This window comes from Athene noctua, chromosome 4 (assembly GCF_965140245.1).
Source record: "Athene noctua chromosome 4, bAthNoc1.hap1.1, whole genome shotgun sequence".
NCBI lineage: Eukaryota > Metazoa > Chordata > Aves > Strigiformes > Strigidae > Athene > Athene noctua.
In genome coordinates this window covers 50407657-50421456 of record NC_134040.1, presented here as the reverse complement: position 1 = coordinate 50421456, position 13800 = coordinate 50407657, and the positions used below count along the sequence as shown (strand labels likewise).

At 42.2% G+C, this 13800-nt stretch overlaps 1 protein-coding gene across 10 annotated transcripts in view; it reads right to left on the bottom strand.

The window, feature by feature from the left end:
• SLC4A4 (solute carrier family 4 member 4) overlaps positions 1–13800 on the bottom strand; it is a 231478-nt gene that overhangs the window by 85492 nt on the left and 132186 nt on the right. For all 10 annotated transcript variants that reach the window (XM_074905331.1, XM_074905328.1, XM_074905330.1 and 7 more), the window contains 2 exons: positions 7021–7156; positions 1268–1428 (listed from right to left, as the gene is read on the bottom strand). In XM_074905331.1, the coding sequence (XP_074761432.1) occupies positions 1268–1428; positions 7021–7156 (297 nt within the window). The remainder of the gene's footprint in view (positions 1–1267; positions 1429–7020; positions 7157–13800) is intronic.

Below are 13800 nucleotides of genomic sequence, written 5' to 3'. Positions count from 1 at the left end.
ATACCCCACTCTGAGTCGTGTTACAGCAACAGCAGCTATGGATTTGTAATTTAACCTCCCAGGAATTAGATTTAACTTTGGTATTGAAGAAGGATATTGAAAGTGATATCTTGATGTGACTTCAAAAAGAAATTTAATGTTTGAGGGTTAAGTTTTGGACCACTGACATCAGCTGCCATCTTCTGAAGCATGTTCAGCTTCAGTATAAAACTCGGAGGGTTTTGGTGGTTTGATTTTTTTTTATGTTTGCAAAACTGTGCTTTGGATATACAGACACAAAAAGAAAGAAAAACACCACCATAAGCATCTACAAAACTAAGCTCAAAACTTTGCAGATAACATCAGAGACAGCTTTTGGTATTCCAAGTCTTACAAACTAGTGCAACACTTATATTTGATAATTTCATGCCAGAACAATTTTGAGCCTGCTTCCTGAGATTGTAATTCAAAGCACTGAGTTTACTGGGGGGTTTATTTTACTTTGCTCTTCCTACACCTCTTCACAGAAAGGCTTCTAAACTCAGGGCTTTAGTTAAATGTACCTCCACATGATGGCTTGCTTTTAAAATTTATTTTTGTGTCTTCTCACACATCAACGGGAACATCGTATAGCTCTCAGCAATGTCACTAAGTGTCATCCCAGGCCACATCTATTTTGACTGCAAAAAAATTGCCATCCCATTCAGCAGAGTGAAGCACCAGATGGTACTGCGGCTGCTCTTCACTTGCCTTTGCTGGAGGGGAGCCCCCCCCCCATCTTAAGCAGACCCCCACTGCTCTTCAGTGGCCCACCCTGGTACCACATCTGAATGCTGCCTACATTTTGACCACACGGGCTGACATGCTGCACAAAGCGATGCTTGCCAGGTATCTCTGGCTTGTTACATGTCATGTCTCTGGTAGTGAACAGAAATTGTCAGCATATGCTATTCCTTTCACCCACACATAGCTGTACCTTAGGGTATAACTTAGGGTATGTCATTCAGGATCCAAATGGTTCTAGATAATCAGCAAAAAACTAATTATTACTGAAGTCAATTCTTTTACTTTTCCTCCTGAACTGAGAACAACTCTTTTCATTTATCTGCTATCCTTCACCATATACTTTCTAGATTTCCCTGTTATTCATTGGAGGATTATCTCTTTATTTTCTGGATTTATGAAAAAGCAGTGCTTTTTCATTAACATGATCAGTGAAACCATCATCACGGTTAATAAAAATTTGGCGGGAAATGTTGAGGGGAAAAGCCAAGGCAGCTTTACTTACCCACCACCTGCGGGAGAGAAGATGCCTCCATATCCAGCATTATTGAGCCTTTCTCTATACACATCCTCAATTCAAACAAGCTGTGCAGGGACAACGTGGCCACATGAGGTTTGCTCCATCTCTCCCCACCTTGTTCTACCTTCTCCTCGAACTTGATCCACCTACGAGAGGCCAGAGCAATGACAGCATGTTAAAGCTGTTCGCTTCTTGTAGACAAACATCTCTGGAAGAAGTGAGACAGCTGAACCATCATGGCATACCGACAAGTTCAAGCACACGCATTTTCCCACACGCCTCTGAGGGCCACAAATCCGTGATCAAGTTGCAAAGGCTTAATGAATTGGTATGTGTCAGCTGAGTGGTGATAATGCTCTGTCTTCTTGTAAACTATTGCAAATGAGAGGTAAAACATATTATCTTTAATAGCTTTCACCAAGACTTAAACTAACACTGTTTAGCTGATGTTTGCTCCAGGCCAAGAGTTCCATTGGCAGCTTCAGTGACTGAGCTGAGACCCGGTCATCATTCCCTCCCCAGTCTGCATACCCAGTCCCTAACCTGACACTGCATCAAATCAACCACAACGACTCACCCACCACTTCCCCAGAGCCACCAGAAAGTCAGATAACTACATTCACACTTAAATCATCTCAGGTGAGAAGAGCTGAGCACCACAGCTCCACAAAAAGGATGGTGGGGGGGGAGAAAATCAGCATTTCTGGAAGTAAGGTGACTTGTATTTGAGTATTCAAATCCAGACAACAAAATCTGAAAGCTATGATCACTGCCAAAACTCAGCAGCACCAAATAATACTGCCCCATACCCACAGGCTGGCATGAGGCAAAGGGTGGAGGAGAGGAGCTCATCCCAAACAAATGTGAATAAGTTCTTAGCAGAACAAGCGAGCCACCACATGAAAAGACATAAATTAAGGGGCTCCTTCTTTCCCTCTGCTCTCCAGCCATTGTTTAATGATTTAACAAAGTAGGTCTCATAAAAACCAGAAAGTTCATCTCTAGTTGAAGATTAGAGCAAAGGTTAAATCCTGTTCTGAACAAAATAACTCTTTATGCCCCTAAAAAAGCAGGCAAACAGGTTTCCTCTCCCCAAGGCCAGGCTTCAGCCCACCTCCAGCCCCAAGCTTGACCCTGCCCTTGGCTGGGCTGCCCCCAGGCAGGCGTCTGCAGGGGTGGGCAGCCTGGGACAGAGCCAACAGCTCTTCAGGAGGAGATTCCACCTGGCTCGTCCCTTCCCCATGCCATGAAAAGGAAAAGAAACGCCACTTGGCCTTTTTCCTTTACTGCAGCACCCAGAAATGGCTTTGGTATAAGGTGGAAGCACAGGAAAAGGAAGGCGTTTTAATAGCATCTGATCATAAAGCAGAAGTTCTTTGTAATCCTGTCTTGAGATACTATTTTAATATATGTAGAAAATGAAAATTCCAGTGACTAATATAAGGGGATTATTAAGACAAAAACCACACACATAAACGTAAGGAAGCTCATAAATTGGTTCAAAGGAATATTAGTAACACCAAGTGAAATGATATTTAATCCTGAAAAATGTATTACTTGAGGATTAATCAATTATGCTTTTCAATTGCAATAATCTCTTTTGGAGCCTTTTTTTAAAAAAGGCTGTTTTTTAACTTAAGCTAAGAGACTGAATTTGATCTCAAATTCATAAGGTTCTATTTAGTTCACAGAAGCTGGGTATTTCCTAGGACACCTAAGGGGTTTGCGCGGCTGCAAATGCATGAATTTCAAAGGCTCTATATTGTGTGTGACTGAGACGCAGTTTACCCTGCAACAGCATAAAGGCTGCAAATTGCAAAGCGTTTGTCTTTTCAGGGAAACGCTTTGTAATTTGCAGCCTTTCACAACTATCAATATTTGCTTTCCATTTACTTTTCTCACTCCAACCCACCATACAAAACCAATAAAACAAACAGTAACTTAAAAACCTGTTTAACCTATCCCCTGCTCTATTTCGCATGGCCCCCAGAATAACCCTTTTCCTATGGTTAGGAATTCACTGACAGCCACAAGCCTTCCAAGCACCCTGAAACAGCTTTACACACTTGGTTTCCAAGTCCACTCCGAAGCTCTGGTGTACACCATCTCCTACGCAAACCAATGCTCTCCATATGTTGAACCAATGTCTCGTTCTTTATGGGCTTTAAAAAGAAGAAAAAATATGCTTCTACAGAACAGCTCACAATTAGAAAGCTGCATGGGCAGCTGCTAAGCACAGGGAAAAAGTGCTGGACTTTCAGGGTGGAGGAGATCAGAGAGGGCAAAAGAGACAACCACAGGTTTAATGCTTCCTATCATGTCAATACAGAGCTGTACAGCTTTCAACAGTTTCCCCGAGTTCTGAAAGCCATGCTGTCTGCAGCCTAGCACCAAGTACTGTTTCAGGGCAAAAGATCATCTCCATTGTTATTTAAGAAAACAATCAAATGCGGCAAGGTATGACATAAAACACCCATGTTTTGTTATGCCACTTGGGCCCTGGAAACTACACTGATGGCTCCAGCAAGGCTCTCCTGGCACTGGGGACTTCTGAATTCAGGTACTGATCAGCATTGTTGGCTCCAAAGGGCTGAGACTTGTAAGAAAAAATCTGCCACCAGCACCCTTGGTTGTCACCAGAATAACACCCTGCACTTCAAATCCATCTCTGGGAGCCAGCGGTATAGTTGGTGTATGCATACTGTGAAGACAGCTGGTATCTAGGCTAACCAAGATGCAAGAGCCATCTTATTTTTTAATTTTAGAGCTTCAAAACGGATTGCTTAAAAGGTGTGTTAATATTATGATGTTTAAAAGGGCAAAAGACATAAATGTATTGCCTGACAGAGCTTATATAATAAAAAAGACCATAACAGAAGAATAAAAAAACCTATCCACCATCCCACCACCCTTTCAATCCTTTTCTCTGTAATCTTATGATGTACTCATCTCCCTGCCTTGTAGAATGAAAATCCCCACACTATGGTGGACACATCTTAGTCCCCAAATGTGCTGTACTGAGCCTCAAAATAGACTGCTGACCTCCAGCTGCTTCAGGTCTTTTCCTAGTTTGCTCTGTATCCAGTAACTACAACTGAAACTCAAACATTCACACGTTAGTGCAAGAACTTGTCCATCCATACCAGGTAAATCGATTATGAGCCCCAACAAAATGGACAAGGAGCAGCCAGTGACCCAAATCTTCAGGTTGCCTTTTAACAGCAATAAATCTTCCCTTTTACTGCTCTATTTCTAATGCATTTACAGGGCTTTGTTGTGAAACCCGGTGTACACTAAGTATGTTTTTCCAAAATGGCCCTTTATTGTAAACTTTAGTCCAACACTGTGATGTGTCAATAGGCAACAGGACTGTGCAAAGGAATATGACATCTTATGCCCTGGTCACAGGCTGATCTTACCCACTGTCAGAAATGTCACCATGTGCAGGGTGACAGCTACAGCCTATTTATACTGGGGTTGCAATGCAGACACTTGAAATCACATCAATCAAGAATCAGGATGGGCAACTAAAGGTCCTCTTCTGGAAATGTCTTTTAATCAGTAGCTTTAAGGTTCTTGCTAGAAATTTTTTGTGACTTGTAGCAGTTATTCTATTGACTAGAACAGCTCTTGAAGAGACAGTATCATTTGCTAAACTTTTTTAATACAAAAACTATTTCCTGACAGTTTCCATGCTCTTTCAAGTCTTAGACCAAAGGGCTGGAGTGAGCTGCTTATCTGGCAGCTCCTCTGCCTGCTGAAGCACCAAGCTAGCTGGCTCTAGCTGGCATGTCCTGCAGTAGGAGCTGCTCCGTAGCTTACAGCAGGTTTTGCTGTGCAAGATGAAGTCATTTCAGGAACATACTGAAAGATCTTGAACAACTGTACACTATGCAAGATCACTATCAACAAAACAGCATGCAAGCTGGGATGTTGGACCAAGTTTAGGTATTACACAGTTCCTCAAAAGGGTGCTTAAAGCATGTAATGCATACATGTATCTTTAAAGAGAGAGAATCACATATACACCTCCATCCAGCCCTTCTATCAGAGACATGTGAAAACATATAAAACCAGATATAATTTCCCAGAGCAGGAGAAAACCTTCCTTTTTCTCTAGAGCCACCTGAGAGTATGAAGAGTGCAAGCATGTCCCACTGTAAGGTCCTTAGAACGTCAGAGCAGAGGGCTCTGACAAATATCCCTCAAGAAATAGCAGTGTTTTGTGACCTATCATGCAGGACACAGGGCATCTTTCTTCTGACAACTGACATTTGCAGACTTAAGGAAAACAGCGCTTCCTAATATTCATACTATAAAGGACAGACCAAAGAGTCTGCTTGATAAGAAATACCACACTAAGGTATGAACGGTGAAAAAGCTTTAACAAATTCTAATTAAAACTCCTTCCTAAAGACCTATGCATGGACAGAGGAAAGCATAATTTGCTGTAAAAAGCAGAGGTGAGTGGTATAGATGACAAAATGCAAGTACTGAACTAATGATAAAAGGGAAGAAAAGCTATCGATATAAAGGGAGAAAAGAATGACCAACAAATAAGAAGCCAAGGAGTAAAAGGTGAAAAGTCTTTAAAGAGGTTCTCCAAGTGACTAAGAAGTAAAAATAAAGGAAGATAAGGGGGTAAAGGGGTAGGTGGTGGAGCGGTTCATTAAACAGCAGGTAAAGAAGATTAAGGTAACCAAACAACAAGAGCTAACTATGAACACAGTAGGTGCTCTTAAGACCGGAAGGTGGGGAAAGAGCTTAGCCCAGACACAATAAAGGAAAAGGAAAAGCCCCAAGTTAAGAGAGGGGGATTGGGAATAGGGAAGGTAAAGCCCCAGACTGCTCTCCAGCTGGGCGAACACCTCTTTCTAGTGGGACATTTCAGGCCTTCAGAGCAACCAGACTGCAATTAGGGGTCTACCTTTCAAGGCAAATCCAATAAAAATATTTTTACTGTATAAAATATCAAAACTTCTGAAGGCTAGAGGCTTAACAGCAGCCTTTAGATCACAAATGCAATCCAATGGCTCTTTCAGTGGTGTTCAGAAATAAACTATATGTAACTTGTGACAACCAGATCAAAAAGGGATTCCATTCTTTTGGCATTTTTTTTGACCATGATTTTGGCACGGTTTTTTGACCAAACCAACAGCAGCAGCAAAGTAACAGGCTGAGACCCTAACCAAGAAACTCAGTCCAGAATTTAAACAAACCTTGAATAATTTCCTCAGAAGAAAAAACCTTTACATTTTTTTGCCTATTTAAAATTAATTTCATCAGTAACTTGCTAGCAAAGGGACACAGTCAGAATTTCCCAGCTCATGGTGTGCGGTGAGGTCAGGCTCAAATCTACTTTTGGGCAAGTGAACCGAAGTAGTTTTGACACACCTGCAGAAGCTTTGTTCAAGCACCAATTTCTGACAACTCTGGCCAAGACACTGTCATTCTTTGCAAAGCCCTGGTAAGCCCATATGTCTGCTGGCTCTCCATAGACAAACTATTCAAATAGATCTGGCACTCTATTTTTTTTTTCTTAATGAATATTTAAACAAATCCTCAAATTCTCTCATTTATCAAAAAAAAAAAAAATTGAACTATACAGGCTCCTTTCTGTGGATTCCCCAAGTGATCCTGTAGCATGGATATTACTCCAACTGAATGTTAAAAAAGAATTCCCCATGAGGTCCTGTGCAGCTGCCCCTCTCTTTTGGGATAAAGGAAAACCAACCCACCTTGCAGTCTCCTTCCATTCCATCTCTTGTCCATCGATGGCCAGAAGTTCATCCAGCTCCGTGAAGAGCTGCGGGGGCGCGGGGCTATCATCTTCCTCTCCGAGGATGAAGCGGATGCGTTCAGCAGCGGGGGAGACTGCGGAGGTGAAAATACTGCGGTTAACAGCCTGAGAGATGACCAGGGACATGTGGCTCCTCTCCTTCCCCTTCTCCCCAAAACCATTCAGCTGCTTCTCCAGGCTGTCTTTTCCATTTGACATCCTAGTCGCTGCAGACGGAGGGGAGTGAGTGAGGGTACTGTCTATCTCCCTCTCTCCCCTTCCTTGCCTCTCACTTCTTAAAAGTTCAAGCTGGGAGTAAAGTTCAGGAAAACTTGCCTCTTCCTACAGTCCTTAACTATGTTACAGCAATTTGCAGCCCTTGTAAAAAAAAGCACTATCAAGCTCAAAACCAATACGCTCTATGGTGCGTGCCTAAGGAAGGACCTTTCGTACTCTGATCAGCTGAGATCCTTCGTACCCTTTTTTATATGACGTAAAACCAGTTTCAGCCAAACTATTTTGGGGCTTGCTGTGACAGCATCCCATAGCTGACTTTCCCCTCCCTGCCAAAAAGGCTCAGGCTCCCATTGGGCTGCCAGGCAGGCTGTAACCTCCCCAGACCTACCGCTGGAAAACACAGGAATATTTAACAGAAAAGTTGTCTCATCTATACATGAAGAATGCAACCCAACACATTTAGTCAGGCACCAATGCACTGAAAAAAAACCAACTGTTCCCATTGGGAAAAGACTGCCCATTCAGGCAAAAGAAATGTTCAACACATGCTCTCTTAATAGCAAAAGCAAAGTTAATTTGCATTATTAGCTCAAGAAAAATTAGCAGAAATCCCTTCCTGCAACACACACAATTCAATATTAAAAACCAAGAACATCACTATCCACATCCCAAGACCTAAGGGTATCTCCCAAAGGCAACTGAAGGTCATGCTACAGGAGCCAACTTGCTGGAGGGCTTCTTGGGGTCTGCATTTTTTTTCTGATCATATCACCTTAAAATGAAGTTACTATCATGTGAAATTTTAAGACAGACATCCTTTCTGCTGAATGTTTATTAGCATTAGAGTTAAACAGCAGACTATGAACTTTGAACGGTTCTGCTAAAAACTTCTTTCTTTTCAAAAGATCAGCTGCCTGTCTGTTGCAAAATAATTAATTACACCAAGTGTCCAACCACCATTGATTTTTCCAGGATAAACAAAGTCTCAATTTGTAATGTGAAAAAAAAGAACCAGTAAAAAACATGCCCTCTTCCCCTTTTTTTCTTTTAAAGAAACTTTCATACCTTTCTTCTTAAATTACTCAGCAAAGGTTGATGCAAATTAATTTCTTCATCAGTTAAGATGATGATGGTTTCATAATACAAACCAGCTTTCTTTTCTACTGAAAGTATACTTGCAGTCATAAATGCCCTTGCAATTCCCTGGGCATCCAAGTACACTGCCTCACACTGGCAGTGCATCTCCGGTAGGAGAGAATAATACCACACAGAGCCACACATCTGGAAACCCCTGCAGCACTTAGGCCAGGATGGTATCAGGAGTACAGATTGTCAGGCACCTGGTACCTATCAGTCTTTTTGGCTTTAAATGTTTATGGTGGAGCAACGTGTCCCTTCTTTAACAACCCAACCCAGCACCACAGAAGGCAACCTCTGAAGAGGTCTTCAGGGCACTGCATGTCCTGCTAAATGGGCTGGAAAGTGATTTCCTTCTCTCACTTAATCAGGAGCAAGGACATTTACACACCTCTCCTTTCTCCTATCAGTCCTCAGCAGCATTGCCTTTCATCACAGAAACACAATTCCACTATGAAAATCTATAAAACCCCTGACCATCCCTTAGTAGCTAGTGTAACAGTCCAGCCTCTTGACCTGCTGGCTACATGTATCAATCTGTGTTTTCCAACACTACCATCATGCCTGTGTAGCACAGCCCTCACCAATCTCCAACACAAGTAATTAACTGCGTAGCGTAACTCCTTTCCCAAGCTCATCATTTCAGTGGTACGATTTCATCATCACAGTTAACCATAACTATCTCTGAACACGTGCTACAAGCCTTCCAACACAGACCAACTGGTCTGTGCCTCTGCCACTACATCATGTAAGCCACATGTGGACCATCATTCAGTAAAATTCCCAGACTAGCTACACAAAGACTTTTGCATTTTCTACCAGTCTGTCCTTTGAGAAAATCCATCACTTAGCACAAGAACAAAAGCTTTCCTTCGATACACTCCCAACAGGAGAGAAAAATATTGCTGAATTTATAGACATTTAGTTATAGAAAAATACACATTAACCCTCTTAGTAATTAACACTCTTCTATAACTGCTTACAGAACTTAACTTTCTTCTCAAATATATTTCTCAGAATCTGTGAGGTCCATAATGAGTATTTGATTATTTGACTTGGATGTACCAATTGCACTTTGCAGAACAGTTCCAAAATATTTCTGCAAACACGTAACTTTATGCATGAAAACTGTCCTTGCAATTATAAAAGCAATTTGGACTAAAAATCTGCATCTAAAACACATTTAAAACAAACATTAGTATAAATAATTAAGATTAACCTACTCTAAAAACGCAATTAGGCGTAACACTTGAGCACATCTTTAGACAGCCACTGGTGCCAGGAGCTTGTGCTGAAACCAATGCATCCAAGCATCAGGAGGAAGGGTACAATTTCTCACCCATGCTTCAAGGCAGAGATCTCTCACTAGACATACATAGGGAAAAATACCTATTCAAATAGAAACCAAAGATTCAGCTAAGACTGTTAAATACAAAGAATTCAAAGATGATGCCTGCCCAAAAGAATACAAAACAGTTTACTGCATGAGCCTGCAGACTTCCATGATCCGCCTTCTCATCTTCCCTCAACTGGTTTGAATTTAGCTGAAGAACATCACCATCAAGGGGCTGCTGCTCTCCAGCCATTCGGTGGTCACACAGCGGTGGAAGGGGCCTGGGGAATTTAAGTTGGATGACTACAGCTCATAGTTGATGGTGTCTGAACTCTGCTGTCATCCTCCAGATGAAGAGCAAGACCTGCTGTCAGGGTACCCATAACATGCCTGTTCTATCACATTCCCCCCTGATCTGCATTAGTGACTCTCAGTATACTTTTATATTCTGAACAGAATTTAAATATCACAGTTAGAAAAGCAATAAAATAAATTTACATCCTACCACTTCAAAAGCAACATGCAGCACAGCAAGCGGTTGGTGCATGGAACAGCCTGTAAGAAAAGTGACTGCAGAGCTTCTAGAGGTGCTGAAGGCATCAGTTGCAGCTGATAGGAAAATTATCTCTTTTCAATCATTTATTACATGGAAGTGTTACCCTGATACTTGATCCCATAACACAATAATTCCACAACCACCCACACCATTTTGCTCACTGATCTGGATCATGAGAGGAGCTACAGAAATGCTCCCACCAAACCTGGACACGCATCACATGTCACCCCTTCTTTCTTTTCTTCTTTCGTTATTGCTAATTTCCCATTAGCTGCATTTAGCACAGATGATAAGGTTCAAAATCCAATTAAGGAATTTACTGGGTCACAGGTCTCCTATAGCTTGTTTTACCACATGTTCTTTATTGCAATTTCGTAGATTAATGGGCCGTTTACGGGTTGTTTATGTGCTCTCTTTAGCAAGGAGAACATATTTTCATCTTAATCTCTGGAGCCAACACCATGTGCTCAGCACGGGGCAGACAGCGGAGTATCAGCCTTAAAAACTGGAGAGCAATTAACCTGAGGAGTGAACTCTGCAGACCTCCCCCTGCCCGACCTTTGAGCACCAACCCTGCCAGTCTGCCCCAGCCTTGACCATCACCTTCGCTTATACCTAATCTGTCTAGTTTAAGAGCTGCTAGAACCAGCACCACTACAACAGGATCAGCTGCCACTGCTGCTAAGTCTTTTTTAATATTATGTTCCTTGCTGTCTCATTCAAGAAACAACCTGATGATCAACAGAAATATGTAGCAGATAAAATGCTAATCCACGAATTTAGATGGCTAGGATTATATTTTTCCTCTGAACAGAAGAATAATTATGCTATTAATTGTAGATGGTAAAATACTCCAATGCAACACTTAAACAGAGGTATTGCCATCCATAAGTGACACCTCTTATGTCCACTTTTTCCCCTTTTCTGTTCAGTCACAAGTGGTCCATGAGGCTGCTTAGAAAATACATCACTTGCAGAAAAGAATGAACACATCAGCAGTTTCTCCTAGTTCAATTCAGGCCAATTATGAGTACAATTTATACCCTCGGGTTCCCAAAGGCAAAATCCATCTCCATCAACAGCGAGGGAGCTCAGAAATAGAGAGAGACACATTCTAGCATGACAACCTCAGATCAGCTGCAGCAGTACATTGCAGCCTGATGCCAGCCCCACTTCAGCAACCAACAACTCCAGCAGAGCACCCTCCCTCGCTGCCTGGCAGGATGGGATGGGATGGGATGGGATGGGATGGGATGGGATGGGATGGGATGGGATGGGATGGGATGGGATGGGATGGGATGGGATGGGATGGGATGGGATAGCAGGCGAGGTGCCTGTGGTGCTCCCTGCCACCTGTGGAATGCTGGGGGCCTTTGTGGTATTGGCATGTATCCTAAAGTCACCTCTTGCTTCACAGCCAAGTTACAAGCACCTGGGTTGTGGTAGGTGGAAGACGGTTACAGCCTGGCTGTCTAGGTGTACGATGCTGCCTTGGGACACGGCACACTCATTTGTGTTGATGTACAGCCAACATGGTTTTCCTCCTGTTTTTTCATTTAAATACCTTGGGACCTGCACCTCAGTCAACTGTTTCCTCCATTCAAGACCAAAGAGACCATCTAACATGAAGTTCTCCATTACTTTGAAGTACATCAACAGCTAAAAAAATCCCCAAGAGACCTAGTGTAAATCCTTCCTCAAAGCCTGTGGTAACATTATCAAGGAAGGCTATTTGTCAAACATGCTTTCCAAATACGCTTATTAAAATAGGACATGATTATACTCCCATTAATTCTGGGACTTGCTCTCACTCAGCCAAAACTCAGTTCAAATCCATATGAAGTCAGAGCAAGCTAGTTAAGTTAAACAGCTGTGCAGGTACTTTTATCAGATTTAAAGTAGTCTTCTTTCTAGTTTAGTTGACTTCACTTCCAAAATTAATCCATTAACCAAAACAATTTTAATTGTGTGTTAATGTCGATACAAGATCTTATGCAGTTTAATCATTTCCCTTATGATTTATACCTTTGATCAACTGCCATCCATTTTCCTGACCGTTCTTGCATAGACAAGCCCCAGAGTCTGAATGTTTTTAGATGCAATTCAAGGCACTATTTGTGGGTAAGTTTCTACTAAGGATAACTGATGACAAAACCCCACAGTCCAGTCAGCATTATCAATGAGAGCAGCACACTAGGCAGTTTTACTACTCTAATCCCCCTGAGAGCAACAAACCTTTCTCTGCCTAGGCTTCATGCCTTGCAGATCACAAACAGTGAAACACAAGCACAGAGCTCTGGAGACTAAACAGTGCAAAACCACTCCTAGGGACAGGAGACTAGGAAAAAAAAAATTGCAACTCACTTCAATTTTGATTCTCCCTTTGTACAACTTCCAGCCACGGGACAGACTATGGACACTTACTATCTCCCATTGCTCCCCTTTCACAACAGGGATGTCATCAGAAGCAGCAGTAACCTGGACCAGTGCTGATTACACATCACTGATAAGATCAGAATTCACACTCTCTTAATTTCACACTTTGATTCTTGTTCTGCATCTACCTGGCTTAATTAATATAGGAAAGAGCTAGTTCATTTACTCAGTTTGTCAAAAATTACAGAGGAAAGCTTCTGAGTCCAGATTGGCGTAAGATTTGACAGTGAGAATGTGAGAGGAGACTTAAGAGCACCATCTAAATGGCTTTCATGGCTCACCGTTTTACCAGCTTACAGTCACACTTAAAATCAGGAGTCACTAAGAATCATCGTCTTGGACACTGTCACTGGTTTGTGTACAGCATGTGACCAAGGCAAAAGACACTCAGTTCACTAGCAATACCGTTCAGCATCTGTGGAGCACTGCTCCCATGGGAGCACAGTGCATAGACTCTCCATGCTATTCTTGCTATTCTTTTACAGGTAAGAACTGTTATTGCCGTTATGGAAGAGATAACAGTCCAATTAGGTAATACCAATTTCTGCAGAACAACCCAGGAGAGAACTGATTTCCTGATATTTCCCCAAGTGCTCTATCAAGTTAGAGCATCCTTGAATGCCATCTAAGAAGTCAACTGCACCAATATTTACACGTGACATCTGCTTCACAGAAACACTCACACCTGAAAACATTGCTCAGTGACTGCACATCGGCCCCTTCCCAGGGTATTGCACAACAGGGTCTTGATCAACTCCACAGCTAATCACTCTAAGCAAATGTGAGAAATTTTTTTCCTTATTTTGTTTCTTTTCTTACAGAGAAAAACGATTACTTTCTGACCCTGCGCTTGGTGCCAGCTGGTTGTAAGGCAGATTAGCCTTACCCACAGGCTGAACTTGGCAGCCTGCAGAGAACACTCACCACACCACCCAGATCCCATCCGGCGCCATTTCTTTCACGACTATAGGGTGCAGAAGTGGAGAATGCAATTCAAGCTGCTTGATCCATCTTGAAGGGAAATATCGTCCATTCCTCAA